This window comes from Brassica napus, chromosome A1, assembly GCF_020379485.1.
Source record: "Brassica napus cultivar Da-Ae chromosome A1, Da-Ae, whole genome shotgun sequence".
Taxonomy (NCBI): domain Eukaryota; kingdom Viridiplantae; phylum Streptophyta; class Magnoliopsida; order Brassicales; family Brassicaceae; genus Brassica; species Brassica napus.
This window is the reverse complement of record NC_063434.1, coordinates 2598778-2616083: the sequence shown is the minus strand read 5'-3', so window position 1 is coordinate 2616083 and position 17306 is coordinate 2598778. Positions and strand designations below refer to the sequence as shown.

Below are 17306 nucleotides of genomic sequence, written 5' to 3'. Positions count from 1 at the left end.
GAAAACGGTCTCAGTTTGTATTTTTATTTAAAAAGCTTCGAGCCCCGCTCCTATCTTCTTCTCAAATCTTGTCGTCCTCTCCGCCCTCAAATCTTGTCCTCTCTCTCTCTCTCTCTTCCATGGCGATCGCTACGGAGACACAACACCAGGAGGAGAAGGTAACTTTTTCGGCTATTTGATTCATTTGTGTAATTGACAAAGTTTTGAGCTTTATCCTTCTCGATCCTTGGTGCTTGAGTTTATCTATGTTTAGGATGAGATCTGGGATAATTCTTGCGTTGCTTGATTCTCTTTTTGGGTGAAAAGAAAACCCTTTTCCTCGATTGGATTAGATTTGAATTGAGCGAGATGCCCAAAGATTAGGGGTTTGAACATTTTTGTGGATTTGAAAAGGTAGATTCATGTTTTCAGTGTCGTATCATAAAGGGAGACATCTCATTCTGTTGATTTTATCATCAGGAGGCTTCTTCAGATGCTGCGCAAAAGAGATGGAATCTGAGTGATTTTGACATTGGGAAGGCTCTTGGTAGAGGCAAGTTTGGTCACGTTTATCTCGCTCGAGAAAAGCGGGTCAGTATATGCCTTTTTAGATCATTTGCTGTAGAACAATCAACACTCTTTTAGATCCTTACATCTCACACATATGTGAAACAGAGCAATCACATTGTGGCTCTAAAGGTTCTTTTCAAGTCCCAGCTTCAAGAATCTCAAGTTGAACACCAGCTCAGACGAGAAGTTGAGATTCAGTCTCATCTTCGGCACCCCAATATCCTCCGGCTTTATGGTTATTTCTATGATCAGGTAAGGTTGAACGCTTCCTCATTTTTCTTCCCCCTTTTGAGCATAACTTCACTTATTGTCTTCTTCTTCGTCTGGCTGCAGAAAAGAGTTTATTTGATACTTGAGTATGCTGCTAGAGGCGAGCTTTACAAGGAGCTTCAGAAATGCAAGTACTTCAGCGAGAGACGAGCTGCAACTGTTAGTTCCTTTACTTCCTTCCTTCCGCTGTTATATGCTTATACAAATTCTTTTGTTAGTTACTGAGATATGTTTACTTTGATAGTATGTTGCATCTTTGGCGAGGGCTCTCATCTATTGCCATGGCAAGCACGTGATACACAGAGATATCAAACCAGAGAATCTCTTAATCGGTGCTCAGGTTAGATCATTTTCTTACCAACTTTGCATTGTCATGTATCAATTTGATCTGCACCAGCTAATAGTAATATTCATGGGCTGTGAATATCAGGGTGAGCTCAAGATTGCAGACTTTGGTTGGTCAGTACACACGTTTAACCGGAGAAGGACCATGTGTGGCACGCTTGATTACCTTCCTCCTGAGATGGGTAAAACTTTTGAAGATTTCGCTTGAAAGTTAAATTCTACTAAAGATAATGTATTCATTCGTTAACATGACCTTTGGAACTTTTTTTTTCTTACAGTTGAAAGCGTAGAGCATGATGCAAGCGTAGATATCTGGAGCCTAGGGATTCTCTGTTACGAGTTTCTTTATGGCGTTCCTCCTTTTGAAGCTGTGGAGCACTCAGACACATACAGAAGGTCACATACATAATCTACATTTCTAATCTGTTTCTTCTTGTTGGTTTGTTCCTTGTTCTTGCTCACTTTTGTTAACACAAATGATCTATAACAGGATTGTGCAGGTGGACCTCAAATTCCCTCCTCAGCCAATTGTATCTCCATCTGCAAAGGATCTTATTAGCCAGGTTCGTAGATTACCTTCAGTTTTGATGGAAGTACTAAGTAGTCACTGAAGACTGATTCTGATATCTTACATAATTCTCAACTTTATATCATTATAGATGCTTGTCAAGGAGTCTGCACAACGTCTGCCACTGCACAAACTTCTCGAGCATCCATGGATTGTGCAGAATGCTGATCCTTCTGGAATCTACAGAGCTTGAAAACTAAACAGCTTTATGGATTCTCCTGTTCAAACGCTTTCGTTCTTGGCAGTCTCGAGCCAAATTGTTATCCATTTTTTTTAATTCTGATCATTGTAAAAGTAAGACAAGTAGAACAAAAAAAATCTACATAACGCTATCTCATACACGATATTAATAAACCATTTGTCCAACATTTGTTTTGAAATTAGTGTTTCCGACCACAGCATTTTATAACGATTACGCCCAAGATCATGGAGAAGTCCAGAAAATGACAAACCTTTGAAGACGTTAATATCAATATTCATCAATCTTATATATGTGTTTCTATATAACAAAGAAGAAAAACAAAGCACATGGTTGGTCTAGTTTCATGAAAAGGCGAGCATAAACTCTAGGCTTCTCTTTCCAATCAATAAGAGACCAAACATGACTTCACAAGAATTGTTTATCTTCAGCAAAAGAAAACACGAGAACAATGATACTGTCTCTCACCTAAATGATTCAATCTCGATGCAGTCAAAACTACAAATGAAGATATAAAACTCTGCCAACAGTTTTTTGGCTTCAGTTTGCCCCCTCTGTGGCTCCATTAGGAGGGTTCATGAAGCTTGGCTGGTTCGTGGATGACAGCATCCGAGCCCACATTCTGTCTGTAATCACAACTTTGTTCTGTTTTTCCGTTATTCGCTGCAAGACAAAAGGATTGACACTTTCAGAGCTGATGAACCAATGGCATACAGATATGTAGGCGAAAAGAAACTTACGTTGAAGGGAATGTAGGTGTGCCTTCCATTAACAAGGCCAGAGATGAAGCCGGTATAGCCCGCCATTGCCCCATGGACTGCGCTTTGGGCGAGGAGAGTAGAGTAAACGTTGTCAGATGCATTGGCTGGGATAGCTCTGATCATGTATGTCGGATCTGAAACATGGAATCAATCAAATTCATATTACAAGAATCTAAGTAGCTTGTGTTGAAGTTTGGGAGAGGACAAAACATACCAATGTATTTCAGAGTAATGTCCATTTTTCTCTGCTTCGCAAAGTGTTCCTGTTACAAAAGCCAGAAGTGAAGAAAGATTAAGAAATATGGAACTGAAGGTTTGATATAGATCTTATTTGCTAGAAGTTACCTTGATTTTAAGACTCATCCATAGTCCAACATCTTTAAGGAGCTTGTTCCCCGAAGCATCTTGCTGTTCAATGCTCTCGGCGACGAGATCTTGTCCTGCACCTTCAGCAACCACTATAACCATGTGGCCATTTTCTCTCAGCCGTTTTGCAATGAACTCGTAAAGCCCTCCTTTGCCTTCAAGGTAAAAAGGCGACTCTGGAATCAGACAGCAGTCAACGTCCCGGCTGGCCAGAGTCGCGTACATTGCAATGAACCCTGCAGTGTGGAAACAATAAATTAGATACTCTTGTAACTATTTTTTTGTATGCATAATTTGTATCCTTCGATGAACTTACCACTGTAGCGACCCATTAGCTTGACAAGTCCAATGCCGTTTTCCACACTTGTCGCTTCAACATGCGCTGCGTTAATAGCACGTTGAGCCTCCTCAACCGCAGTATCAAATCCAAACGACTTGTCAATAACCTGAATTAGAGATACGGTCAGAGAGAGTTACGTGCAAACTAACCAGATCGAGAGATCAACTACTAGATCAGGGACTTACTGGGATGTCATTGTCGATGGTTTTTGGGATTCCTGCGACAGCAACTTTAAGTCCACGACGTCTAATCTCCTGCAACATCAGTCAAAAAACATTTGTTTCACCCACTTAAACGATTGTTCAAAAGAACACCAATATTAAAAGGAAGCTACATCGTCCACTATATATACACCAGCAAATACACGTTCATTTTTCTCATAGACCATGGATTTTAATTAGACCGTTCTCTACATAAAATAATTTAGGTAGGTACCATCCGACAATAATACACAACAATTCAACTCAAAAGAAGCATCCAATTCTGACTTTTGAGTTCGATGTTCACTCACTAACCTTGTATATTGCAGATGCTCCCTTTTGGGTTCCATCACCTCCAATGATGTAAACCTATTCCAAGATACAGACAATACAAATGACTCTTATTACCAGAACTATACTCCACTCAACAGAAACAAATATATAAGTTCTTAGAAAAAACCTGATTTATTTCACGATCCTGTATGTTGTCAACGATCTTTGATGTATCATGGCCCCCTCGAGATGTTCCTAACATGGTTCCCCCGCGCTTGTGGATGTCACTAACATCCTTCGGTGTCAGAGTGACGGTGTTTTTGGAATAGAATCCACTGAACCCACACTGCAGCATAAAAAACATCTGAAGTCAACTCATATTCACACTGCAGCATAAAAGAACATCAACTGTTGGTACCGATATTGAAGTCAACTCACATTGACACCAAGTACTTCTGTGACACCATACATGTAGTGAAGACCACAGACAATCTCCCTGATTACTGTATTAAGACCAGGGCAAAGACCACCACATGTGACAATACATGCCCGTACATCAGCTGGCTTGAAATACACCTAAACATCAGCACATTTAACACCATTTAGATAGGGAAGCTGCAGAGATTATAGTGAAAAAAAACTCATGGAAGAGACGAAAGAAATACCTTTTGTCGTGGTCCAGCTCGTCTAAAATGTGTCCCTCTAGGAGAACCCTTGTGAACAACAATCTGATAAGGCATATAAAAATTAGCAATGTCCTAACAAACATAACACAGAGAACAAAGATGCAAAAACACGGCCAAGAGATTCACCTTTTGTGGGACTGTATCGTCCTCATCAACAAAATACTGCCTGGAAAATCACAACAGAACATGGATTCAATCAACTGACACATCATCTGTCAAACCAATGAAGATCTGTCAACTTACCTCACTACTGAGTAAGCAGGATTCGACTGCAACGGGTTTGGATAAGTCTGAGAAGAAAAAAAAAACCAAAGAAATCAGCAAAAAAGTGAATATCACCAATATAACTGAAACTTACAAGGCAGCTATAAAACATTCACATATATTCCAAAAATCTCATTTTTTTTAATATAAATTGAACACACAAAAACATTATAATCCAATCCTTACATTAGTCTTCTACATTGTATCGTTGGCCTGAGAGAGAGATATTTCATTTAACATAATAAATCTAGGGAACTGTATCAGATAGATCTGACCAAACATTACAACACGAGTATGCACACACACGCGCACCAATCTTATATCACTATAAGAATGTATGATCTCATCTACGAATCCAAAGTACTGAACTTTAAGGAAGCATCAGATTCGCACACGTGTCAGGCGGTGTAAAAAAGCACCGCCGATCTAGAAAAAACTTAGATTTCGAAGGAATAAAGCGTAAAGAGAGGAGGAAAGCAATACGGGGAGATCGAGAATGTAATCGGTCAAGTGAGGAACATCTTCGAGAACGTAGCCAGCAGCTCCTTGCACCAACTTCATCTCCTGCTCATCGACGCCATTCGAATCCATCTCTTCTTTCTCTTGCTCGAGACTTTGTTTCTCTCTACAACGTGAGTTTGAAGCGTGTTTTTGTAGATTCTGTTTATTCAGAGTGTTTTTGAAGTAAAGAAAGAGACAGAAAGAAGCGTTTTTTTATATATATGTAGAGACATCACCTAAATACCAGCGGAAACGGCGGCTGGTTTTCTCTCTTGTCACTTTCCGGTTTTCAAGATACTCCGTGTGTATAAAATTTTACAAATATCAATTGGGAAAAAATAATGGTTAAAATTTTGTAATGTCTCATCTTATTATTCTTTTTGTGGGGGTTTGGAAAAAAAATTCTATAAATTTTCATCAAAATTAAGAAAAATCACTGAATGAAAATAACTTTTCGAAAATATAAATCCTAGTATAAAAACTCTAAAATAAGATGACAAAAAAACTCTAAAATAAAGAAATAAATGAAATATTTTTTTTGGGAAATATTGGATACATGTTTGTAAAGTATTTTATTATTCTTTTGTTTTATTTTTTCTTTAAAACATCCAATAAAATTAAGAAAATTACTAAACCGGATATTATCGAAATTAATAGTTATAAGAACCATTATCTCAAAGGGCATATGAAAATATAAACTCATACGTCAAGAATTTAACTAAGTTAAAACTATAAGCAATTGAAAGTTTCCACATAAAATTTAAAACTATCAATCATAATGTGGCAAATCATTTTTAATTTGCCAATTCTAAAAATGTCAATATTAACAAAATTAATATAAATATATATAAGCAAACATAATGTATACAATATTTTTTGAAAATTAACATAAAAATAATTTAAAAATAATAATTAATTTAAAAATGTAAGAATTTCAAACAATTGCGACACTATAAATTTAAACACATGATTTCAAAGTTTAGGTTATATGCTGGGTTATGATGAAAGTGTTTTCTTCCGTTGCATCTGATTCTGCTTCCTCTCTTGCTCCTCCTCCCGTTCAATGGTTCAAGGTTTTCAAATCTCAAGGCTGATACTGTCCATTTCATCTTTTGGGGTCTCGTGAAGGATTGTCGAGCCAGTCTTTGTTGTGCTAAGGATGTTTGTTGTTTCCTGAACAGATCTGAGCGGTTGAAAATACGCATTAACCTCTTACATAACTCTGCAACTCTTTGACGCCCAAGGTCTCTGTTTGGAATAACAAATCTTTGGTGATGGAAGCATGTGAGAATGTTAGTTTAATCATTTTCACGTTCCAATTTTTATAATTTTCTACAATATCTTGAAATTTTTACAATACATTCAAAATCATCATGTACATATTTGACTTTTCCTTTCCAACATATCTTGTATTTTCTAGTTTTTTCAGTTAAAACTTTCAATGAATCAAGTTCTGTTTAAATCAAGTAATCCGTAAGTTCTTTGCTCTTACTATCATCAGTGATTTATAAAGAGAAACTGAGGTAGCTTGCGTGAGAGAATATTGGTTGTAACTGGTAAATCAAAAAAGAAATACATGGAATAGAGAGGAATGAAATAAGATGAATGGAATGTAGTAAAAATGGAATAAATTCATTCTATTTATTCCTTATCAAAAATGAAATGAATTCATTCTATTTATTCCTTAGCATTACTCCAACATGTATTTAACTCCAAACCGAGCATAATCATCTCGAAATAATGCTAAGCATGATTCCTAATATCCTTATTCCTCATGAGAAAGTTTTTAAGACCATTTCCAATTATTTATTTTACTTTTCTTCAAAATAAAATAATTCGATAACAAAATTATATTTTATTCTAATGATACTTTATTTTAGAGTGAAAAATAAAATGATGAACAAAAAGAATAAATGAATTATTCTATATATGGAATAAACATATTTTTTATTATAGAGTGAAAATAGTACCACTAAAGCATTTTTATTTCAAATTAGATTTTATAGTGAAAAATTGAGAAGGTCTAACTCTAGAATAAAAAAAAAAAAGTTTTCGAGCGCAACATATTAAAAAGACTATTATACCCTTCATAGGAATGATTAATTTTGTAGGCCGACGTCTCCATGGGCCGTAACAAGGGTGGAACAACAAGCCCATTTAGATTTAGACGGAGACTTCTCGTCTTCCTCCGTTAAACTTAAATCCATTTCACATTAATTTAATTTAGCCAGAATCTTCCAGTAATTAATATTAAATTAAATTAAAAATTAAATAAAAATCGGATCGGCTTCTACCTAATATCATCCCCCCCGAAAAACACAGCCTCTCTCTCTCTTCATCTCCCTCATCATACCCATCCCCATTCATCTCGATCCCTTTCTCTTCTCTCTGGCATACGATTTAACCTCTCTCAGATTCTCTCCTTCGCCCCCTTTGACTTTCATTTGACACCCGTAGTCTCTCGCTTTCCCCCCCCCCCCCCCCCCCCCCCCTCTTCCTTCGATTTAGGGTTTCCGCTTAATTCAAATAAAGTTTCGGTTTTTCGTTTTTATTTCCTTTTTTCGAATTTCATCCTGATCCGATCTCCCTTTTGAGTTAGCAATATGTGTTTCTGCTCCCCTTCGGCTTGAGATCGCTTAGGATTGTGTGTGGTATGATGGTGGGTACTCAATCGGTGAATTCCCCTAAGAGCTATGGGATCACGAAGCCTCTCTCGCTTGCTGGCCCTTCCGCGGCTGATTTTAAGCGTAACCTCGAGCTTGAGAAGGTAATAAGCTTATTGTTTAGTTTGTCGTTTCACCGATTGCTTAGCTGAATCCTGACGTGTTTGTTTTAAAGTTTTTGGTTGACGAGGGACTATATGAGAGCGAGGAGGATACTATGCGGAGAGAGGAGGTTCTCGGGCGCATTGATCAGGTGATTCACCTTGTCTTGGTTGGTTCATTGTTGTTCTCTGTTTACGTTGGAGTGTAGGTTTTCACAATCCTGCAATGGCCCTTGAGCTTAAAAACTATGTCTTTTTATGACCGTTGATCTCTCATGTTTGGTCTGCTTGTCCTTTATTTGCTCTTTCAAGTTCTCTTTATTTGTGATCCAGGCGTGTTTGTAGTGGTAACTCTTCTCATCTAATGTTTTGGTTTAATACTTTTAGATTGTGAAGCACTGGGTGAAGCAGTTAACTCAGCAAAGAGGCTATACGGACCAAATGGTGGAGGATGCAAATGCTGTCATTTTTACCTTTGGTTCTTACCGACTTGGAGTAAGTGATCCTTGCTTTTATCTTAGTGCTCGCATAGACTTATGATTATGGACTACCTTTTCAACATCCCAAAAATATCCTTGAGAGTTAGCTCTGTTTCTTTCTATGCAATGCAATTCTATTTTTTTTTTTTTTTATCATCTCTATTCTACTCTCTTGAGTCATGAGGCTGAAGAAGATAACTTGTTGACTTGCAGGTGCATGGGCCTGAGGCTGACATTGACACTCTGTGTGTTGGGCCATCTTATGTTAACCGGGAGGTGACTCTTTTGCTATTTTACCTCTTTTTGATGCAAAAGTTTGATTTTCTTGAGTCTTTAACACTTGTTTGTACAGGAGGATTTCTTTATGATCTTGCATGATATGTTGGCTGAAATGGAAGAAGTGACTGAACTTCAACCTGTTCCGGACGCTCATGTTCCGGTCATGAAATTTAAGTTTCAAGGAATATCGATTGATCTGCTCTACGCTAGCATATCTCGTTTAATTGTGCCACAGGTAAATTTATCTGTGAATCTAATGTATCGTTTTCTGCTGATATGTGATTACCTTATGTTAGTCTTGTAGATAATATGTTATATTTGTTAGTGGTTGCATGTCGATGGGGGTTGATAATGTACGCTTTCTTCCAAAGACCGATATATTAAGAAATTTAGTTTAGAAGTTTCAGACTTCGAAGAGAACCGTGAAGTTTTGGTTGCTATTTTTAGCATAGAAGTTTGATCTATAGTTGGAAACTTAGCCCTTTCACAATTGCTGGTAGCTGCTTACTGAATCAAATCTCTTCATGAACATAATTTATCAACAGGATCTCGATATATCCAACTCTTCTGTGCTGTGTGATGTTGATGAGCCAACCGTTAGGAGTCTTAATGGTTGTAGAGTTGCTGATCAGATTCTTAAACTCGTTCCAAATTTTGAGGTATACCTGCAAAATACTGTTCATTGTGTTAACATATTTAAGAACGATTGTTGCCTTTGCTTATCTTTTGTGCAATTATAGCACTTTCGGACAACACTAAGATGCCTGAAGTACTGGGCTAAGAGGCGTGGAGTCTACTCAAATGTAAGATCATACCTTCTTGAAGTACAAATCTATTGAATTTTTTCATAAATCCATATTTAATTTAAAAACTTTCATATTTAAGTCGTCGTCATCTTTCTCATTTTATGCAGGTGACTGGATTTCTGGGCGGTGTAAACTGGGCACTTTTGGTAGCTCGTGTGTGCCAGCTCTATCCGAATGCAATTCCTAGTATGCTTGTTTCTCGGTTTTTCAGAGTATATACTCAGTGGCGGTGGCCAAACCCGGTTATGCTTTGTGCTATCGAAGAGGATGAGCTTGGATTTCCTGTTTGGGACCCTCGCAAGAACCATCGTGATCGCTATCACCTTATGCCAATAATCACTCCAGCTTACCCATGCATGAATTCTAGTTACAATGTCTCTCAAAGCACTCTTCGCGTTATGACAGAGCAGTTCCAGTTTGGTAACAATATCTTGCAAGTAAGACAGCAAATCTTCTCTATTGTTTCCTCAAACATTTATTCAGTATCCTATCTTTAAGCATAATTTTTATAATGCAGGAGATTGAATTAAATAAGCAACACTGGAGCTCTTTGTTTGAACAGTATATGTTCTTCGAGGCATATAAAAACTACCTGCAAGTTGATATAGTAGCAGCAGATGCTGAGGATTTATTGGCTTGGAAGGGTTGGGTGGAGTCACGGTTCAGACAGCTTACCTTAAAGGTAGATAACGTCCTCTGTTCATTACAGTAGTAAACCTGCTGAATCTTCAGTGTTTATTTATATTTTTGGTAGTAAAAAATATTGAATGGTTATCAATCTCTCGTCACTAATTTAACTTTGCAGATAGAAAGAGATACAAACGGAATGTTAATGTGCCATCCCCAACCAAATGAGTATGTCGACGCGTCTAGGGAGTTTCTTCATTGTGCCTTTTTCATGGGCTTGCAAAGGGCAGAGGGAGTTGGTGGTCAAGAGTGTCAGCAGTTTGATATCCGTGGTACGGTCGAGGAGTTCAGACAAGAAGTAAACATGTATATGTTCTGGAAGCCTGGGATGGATGTGTATGTTTCTCATGTGCGTAGACGACAGCTTCCATCTTTTGTTTTCCCAGTTGGTTACAGAAGGCCACGGCCTTCTAGGCACCAGAATCAACCGGGTGGAAGAACTGGTGAAGATGGTACAGTTTCCAATTCTGTGGTGGAGAGGCATGTGAAGAGAAAGAACGACAATGAAATGATGGATGCTCGGCCAGAGAAACCTGAGAAGCGCGCATCTCTTAGTCCACACAGTTTAGACATTGTTTCTCCTGACAATAGTGCTATCACTACTGGTTGTACCCCTCCTTTATGTAACCTTAGGAGGTCACCTAGTGAGGGAATTGAGGCTGCAAATTTGAACACTGATAGTCCTGAACTCGCAAACCTTGCTCGAGATGAGTGTAACTCTGGCAGCGAGCAAGCTCTGGAAGTAGATAGTATGGCTCTTGTTCAGAAATGCTCTGATCCAGCTGAGGCTTTTGGAAAGTGTGTGACACCTGATTCTAGTGATGTGGTAGCAACTGAAAGTTGTCAGGAAGAGAACTTAGATCGTGATTTGAGGTCTGTATCGATCAGTGTTGTCGATGAAGTCGAGAGGGAATCAAAGTCACGTGGTGGTACGCGGATAACTGGGGAGATTGCGGAGAGTGTTCAGCTGAGTAGATCTTGCGGGCAGAACCGTGATTACGAGGTGAATTTTTTTGTATGTTTAAGGGTTCAAAAGTGTTGCCTGGAAATTAGCAATCTTTTTCTTGAACGAACGGGGAATAGTGATGATGTTTTTTTTACAGGGATTCGAGTTTGCTGCTACAAAGCCAGATCCTTTTGTGGGAAAGGGAAACTTGTACTCTCAAAGTGGCATACCAGAAGACCTTCAGGTTTGTAAGCTACCTCAGAGTAGTTGCTTTTGAATTATTTACATTTCTTGCATTAATATGTGAGCATCAAAGCTCCACACTACATTGGAATAAAGTGGGATCCCATATTCGGTTTCATAGTCAAGAGACATAGGGTGTAGCGAAGTTTGAATTTTCATGGTAGTGTCCTGATCCAACCTCTTTTTCCTACTTAAGAGGTCAATATTTCTGCTGTGTTTTCACTTGCCTTGTGTTGGCAGGTCCTGCCCTGCAGTGCTTTTTGTTGTGTGTGTCAAGCAACTGTGCTTGAAAATAGTTTTTCTTTTCTCTCTTTCTGTAATATACACCTAACTAACGTATGGTGTTGCCCGTAATCTTGTTTGTCTTAGTCAAACTCTTTGGTCAGCGGGATGGAGAAGGCAGAAGACGGAGCTAGGTCAGACTCTTTGCAGAAGTCACAGATAAGGCAAAATCATGATGTCTTTATATTATTGTTTTTTTTTTGTTTCGTGGTGCTTTTATAGCAGCAACAGGTTGAGCTTAAAGTCCACTGTGTGAACGTCCTTTAGGCTATTGACGTGATTACCAAGACTCAAAGATCAACTTGCGGTGGACAGACGACAGAGTGCAAAAACCTTTGGTAAGTTAAATTTTTATGAGAAAAAAAAAGTAAAAAAAGGACATTTAAAAAAATCCAAAAAAAAGGAAAAAATGGAAGGAAAAAAAAATTAGATAAGCAAGGAACGTTTGGATGGATTTGTTTTGTTGAGTGGAAGATCAAAACTCAATATGCTTCACAAGGTGGTGGGGCAGTGATCATCACTCATATTAAGACTTCTGGAGAGAGGTGTTGATTTATTATGTTGAATGCCTTGTCTTTTTTTTTCGGTTGTTTCAGACACCTGTTTTGGTACTTTAAGATGGCTGACCCTCTTTGAGGTTTGACTTGGATCGTTGTGTTTTCTATTCCCCGTTTTATGTATATAAGAATGTGTTCCCCTATGATTAGATGAGTAGTACAATGCAAGGCCTTAAAAAAAATTGCAAAAAAAGGTTCTGATCTGATATCAAATGATTAGTGTGTAAACTTTACTTTGAAGACTCGTTTAATCTTCATTTTGATGGAAATGATTGAAAATTGATCGATTAATTGGAGTACACATGGTAGATGAGTAATGAAAGAAAGGTTATCAAATTTAATGTTTTCAGATAATGCTAATTCCACATAAAGATTGATATCAGATTGAATATCAATCTCATTAACTTCTGTCTCGTCACGTAAATAAGTGAGCATGAAAACCGGTTACATGGATTCATACAAGAAGTAAGAACCACATGTACGTTCCTAATTTCTTCTCTAAGACAGCATTTATTGTGGACATACATGAGAAACCTGTTTTGTGGACTTGTCTAAAAACTATACAACATGCCAAAGATTTGAAGATTAAGAAGAAGAAAACGACCAACTTAATCACAGATGGTGAACACATTTCAAATGGATAGCTACTTCTTAGTTTCATTTAGTGATGGTTAGCTTTTTAATCATATCAACATCCATTACATGACAAAGTGTCCCGATCTGAATATTATATAACCAAGATATTATTCCAAAATGTTTTTACACATTTGGGAAAGATATTATATATCAAGTCCGCATCATGTGCAAAACAACATGATTGGATATGCATAATATAGAAGTTACTCATCTAAATGAAAATATTAATTTCATTGGATATTCCAAACATGTACTACTGTGTGTATTCTTCCCACACAAAGTTAATGTTTAAAAACATTAGTGAAGCTTTTACAATTAATGGCAAAACAGAATATAGATCGAGTTCTAAGATCCAACCCTCTAGATCTTTAGTGGGATTCGGTGGAGCGATGCTATACTTTGGAGAAGCTTTTACAGTAACTTTTGACTTGTTAGCTAGACTCTACCAATCTTACTACAATATTGGCTTATGCAACGGAAGTATATGTTATTAACTTATTATTATAGGAACTAAGATAGATTCCCAACGATGGATTATTTTCCACATCATTTGGCTGACAAACTTTGTCGTTTATGTCCATGTGTAGCTAAAGCATAGTAAACGACAAATTAAATGTTATCACAACATACAACAAACTCAATGCATGTATGGATAATATTTTCCTCCCGAAGGGTCGGTACTATGACATTCTATAAGGAGCTAGATATAAATCGTACTTTAAATTTGTCATGAAGATATGTAAATATACATTCATATGTATGCGCCAATATACACAACAAGAGCTATTTTCGAAGATTGATTTTCCTATAACTTTTTTCCAAGCAGATCTGAATTAAACACGTTCATGGATTCATTGATTACAGAAAACAAATGAAAGATAAAAAATGAAAACTATACAGGGAAATATTAAAAAGTCAAAATAAGATTACTAAAGTTACATATTACAGTATTTTTTTTCCCATATGATTTGATATTTTGGTGTAACGAAAGGTGACGCTAAAACATGTTTTAAACCTCCTGACCCATCATCCACCTCTGCAACCTCAGCTCTCTATGGAACCTCTGTATAAACTCCTCCGCCGCTCTGTCCACGTGGCAGCTGTCCATGGTTCCCACGCTGCTGGCTACGTCGGGAAACACGGTCGCTGCACCGTGTCGTTCCCGATGAATCTTAGGCAGCGTGTTGTATCGGATATACTCGTGGCGTTGGCGTTTGTTGATAAGCGGTTTGCGAGACCCGCTGCGTCGTCCGTCGGTGGTGGTCGAGGCGTAGGAACGTCTTGGTGGGGTGCTGCTGCAGCTGAACTCGTAGTCTAGCTGCAGCGGTACAGGTGAGATGAAGGAGGATCGGACATCGTCGTGGTCGGAGGGACGGCATGTGATGTGGGAGTGGGAAGTCGAAACGGCTTCGTTTAGAGATTTGCGTAGGGTCTTGCCACGTTTCGCGAGTAGTTGTGGATCGAGTGTTGTTTGGAGTTTGTGACGTGAGGCGTCTGAGACCTTCTGGATGGTGTAGAGGATTAGCTTCGCGAGTCTTGAGAGCTTCTTGGTCGTGGCTGGTGAACAAACATCCATCTCATGTGTTTGCATATGTGATATGTGTAAGAGAAAGATAGAAAGAGACAAAGAGAGAAAGAGAGGGGTTTGGCTTCAGGATGAAGGGATGTGATTTAAAGAAACTAAAGTGGGATTAATGATGAAACTTATGATGGTCTTTATATAACGGAAACATTATATTTATTCCGCTATTGGAGTTTTATCATGTATTTATTCCAAGGTAGGGAAAAAAGAAGTTGATGGGTCCAATAGTTATTATCTTAACCGTTAAAAACATTCTTGATTTTATTAAAGAGACTCTTCTTGTTTGAGTCTCCCACCATGGTTTTGTGATAAACAAAAAGAGAAGTACATGCAATATAGATCATAATATTGATTGTAATTTCAAACTAAGAATAAAATTCCACGTATATTCTTTGTACCGTGTTATAAGAATTGACAATTTGATAGCACTGATTTTACTGATAAAATAAAACTGTTTTTGATATTTCAGAAAATAGGGACCTGAATTTCTTGTAGCTGTTATTTATTCAGTGTTTAGCTTTAGTTGAAAATTAAATGAGCATATGAATACACCATTTTTATTCAATACTTATTGTAAACTGTTAAAGTTATGCGTTATTAAATTTTAGGATATCTAAACAACTAGTATATTAATTAAAATATCAAATCTTCACAATTTTCATGTGGAAACCCAAATTAATTCCATTATATGTTTTCTTACCACATCATATCCACGCATAGTGCAAACCAACATTAAATTAGAGTGGAATCAATCAAACTCTGATCACTAACTAACGGAGCGAATCCTCATAAGAATTCTATTTCGCGATATAATTTATATTTCATCAGAATATTGCGTTGTCCAAAGTAAAAATGATAGTAAGAATTTCTTATATAAAAAGATCTATAAAGAATGTGAATGGATTTCCCATGTGTAGAATACATAAATCTATAATATAGAAACTACAGCCCGAACTTTTTGAATCCACATATGAATTATTAAGGATGAGATCTATAGAAACTTCAAATTTCAAAACTAGAAACATATGAAATTGATTGTAAAGTATTTTTAAAATAGAAACAAATAGAACCGTTAACAGTCATTTCTTTATAGTTTATGTAATGCCTAGTACATGTACATCTAACATGTTTGGCCATTGGAGAAAATATCTGGTAAATACAGATACTGAAAATTTGATCTTACCATCAATAAAAGCGACTCGACTACTTAATATATAAATTCACATTTAAAGCAAAATAATATTTAAATAGTGTAATGATAACAGCTGCATTATACCAGTTTTATTTGAACCGTGTCTGTCTTTTTGGATTTTAATAGTTGGTTTCCTTTCTTTTTCTATATCTTTACTTTAATTAAATTTCTTTGTCAGGTTAACAATAAAGAAGGGATGGATATATTAAACCAACTTCCTTTCTCTCTGTTTTGTAATTTGTATTAGTCTCTCTAAGTTGTTCGCATATGCAAAAAGTGTAATACGGGTAGGGTTCCATTGGTCATATTTTGATAATATTTTTATCAGAAAAGTTGATTTTGATTGCTTTGTCGAAAGAGTTAAAAAAATTATCGATAAAATTTAAATAATTAATATTTTTTGTGAAAAAAAGAAAACAATGAACTGTTTGCTTCCAAGTTTCCAACTTGGATGTCTCCAGCTACTAAGTTTCGTATAGATACTTCGACGGTCGACACTATTTTATATTACTTCAAAACTTTTGTTGCAACTTATGTTACTACAAAACTTGAAATATTTGTTCATATCCTGAAAAAAAAATAATCAATGAAGTATATAATTGATGGTGATAATATATCTAACAATTTAGAATAGATTTTTGAAAGTAAAAGTTGCAATAACATGACAAAACTGAATTCGAATCCAAAAGTATGCTTTTATAAAAATAGGCCAAACGGTATTTTTCGTTCTTTTGGTTTGATTAAACAAGAATAAATACTGTATGTGCATGAGAATTTTTGTTATCCAAGAGTCAAGTAAAATCTTTAAACAGATGAATAATGATGACACTTTTACCTGAATGGATATGTTAATTGTGAATAGTATGATTTTGTTGACTCTTATGAGTAAACCCTCACGCAAAGTTGAACATGTAACTTAAACTTTTTGGTGGCTTTTCACTACCTGTATTATGCCTAGAAGAAGTGTCAATGAGCTGGAGATATAAAAACCACATTATCCGACCAAGAATTAGGCTTAGATATTGTAAATATTTAGGCATTTTGTTGAGCAATGAGTGCTTAATTATTTGCACATAAAATTGTCATCATTAGTTATTACAAATTATCCTTCTTTTAAAATTTCCTGGATAAAATATTATATTTTAAGGTTAGGCAATCGATGGGCGTTGTGGACTCTGATGGCTATGTTAAAATGAATTAGGGTCCTACTGCTTGGGGAAAAAAGAAGAGAACCCTTTTTACATTTTCCAGTTTGATACCTTCTCAAGCAAGGGTTAAGAATATCTTATACTCATATACCCTTAAGAAATGAATGATATTACCTGAATATATATATTAATTTATATCATGCTTAGTGGAAGAGGGTACCGAGAGAAAATGTATATATTTCATTGATTTCAAAAGTTCTTTATTAGACCATCAAAATATGTGTTCTACATGGACGATTATCGGATCGTTTCTCGGATTATATAGACGATAGTCCACCGTCACTTTCCTTTCCATAATACTTAAAAATCTTTTATTTGCATAT

General features: G+C 36.6%; 4 protein-coding genes across 8 annotated transcripts; 2 read left to right on the top strand and 2 right to left on the bottom strand.

Annotated features, from left to right (window-relative positions):
* On the top strand, positions 1-2133 carry LOC106365633 (serine/threonine-protein kinase Aurora-1-like). The gene is made up of 9 exons (XM_013805117.3): positions 1-158; positions 460-570; positions 655-801; positions 883-978; positions 1064-1159; positions 1250-1346; positions 1443-1560; positions 1655-1727; positions 1824-2133. Exons 1-9 carry the CDS (start codon positions 120-122, stop codon positions 1923-1925), a joined length of 879 nt encoding a protein of 292 aa, XP_013660571.2. The 5' UTR covers positions 1-119; the 3' UTR covers positions 1926-2133.
* Positions 2134-2185: 52 nt separating this feature from the next.
* On the bottom strand, positions 2186-5536 carry LOC106365546 (ATP-dependent 6-phosphofructokinase 6-like). Its single transcript, XM_013805004.3, has 13 exons — positions 5305-5536; positions 4801-4847; positions 4684-4723; positions 4537-4599; positions 4310-4447; positions 4059-4217; positions 3914-3967; positions 3584-3652; positions 3375-3504; positions 3038-3294; positions 2907-2955; positions 2672-2826; positions 2186-2594 (listed from the first exon to the last, which is right to left on the bottom strand). The coding sequence occupies exons 1-13, from the start codon at positions 5410-5412 to the stop codon at positions 2472-2474; spliced, it is 1392 nt and encodes a 463-aa protein (XP_013660458.2). The 5' UTR covers positions 5413-5536; the 3' UTR covers positions 2186-2471.
* A 2071-nt stretch (positions 5537-7607) lies between these two features.
* LOC106365247 (nuclear poly(A) polymerase 4) lies at positions 7608-12508 on the top strand. Of its 5 annotated transcripts, none has more exons than XM_013804842.3 (13): positions 7608-8089; positions 8161-8238; positions 8474-8581; positions 8779-8841; positions 8918-9079; positions 9390-9503; positions 9585-9647; positions 9758-10087; positions 10168-10332; positions 10456-11340; positions 11441-11527; positions 11896-11942; positions 12031-12508. In XM_013804842.3, the coding sequence occupies exons 1-13, from the start codon at positions 7976-7978 to the stop codon at positions 12062-12064; spliced, it is 2250 nt and encodes a 749-aa protein (XP_013660296.1). In that variant the 5' UTR covers positions 7608-7975; the 3' UTR covers positions 12065-12508. The 5 variants fall into 5 exon arrangements, with proteins under 5 accessions (XP_013660296.1, XP_013660244.1, XP_013660355.1 ...); XM_013804790.3 differs by having other exon boundaries at positions 7616-8089; positions 11896-11972; positions 12076-12508; XM_013804901.3 differs by having other exon boundaries at positions 7620-8089; positions 12034-12508.
* Positions 12509-13830: 1322 nt separating this feature from the next.
* LOC106371149 lies at positions 13831-14827 on the bottom strand. Its single transcript, XM_013811189.3, has one exon. It carries the CDS (start codon positions 14590-14592, stop codon positions 14011-14013), a length of 582 nt encoding a protein of 193 aa, XP_013666643.2. The 5' UTR covers positions 14593-14827; the 3' UTR covers positions 13831-14010.
* Positions 14828-17306: the final 2479 nt, after the last annotated feature.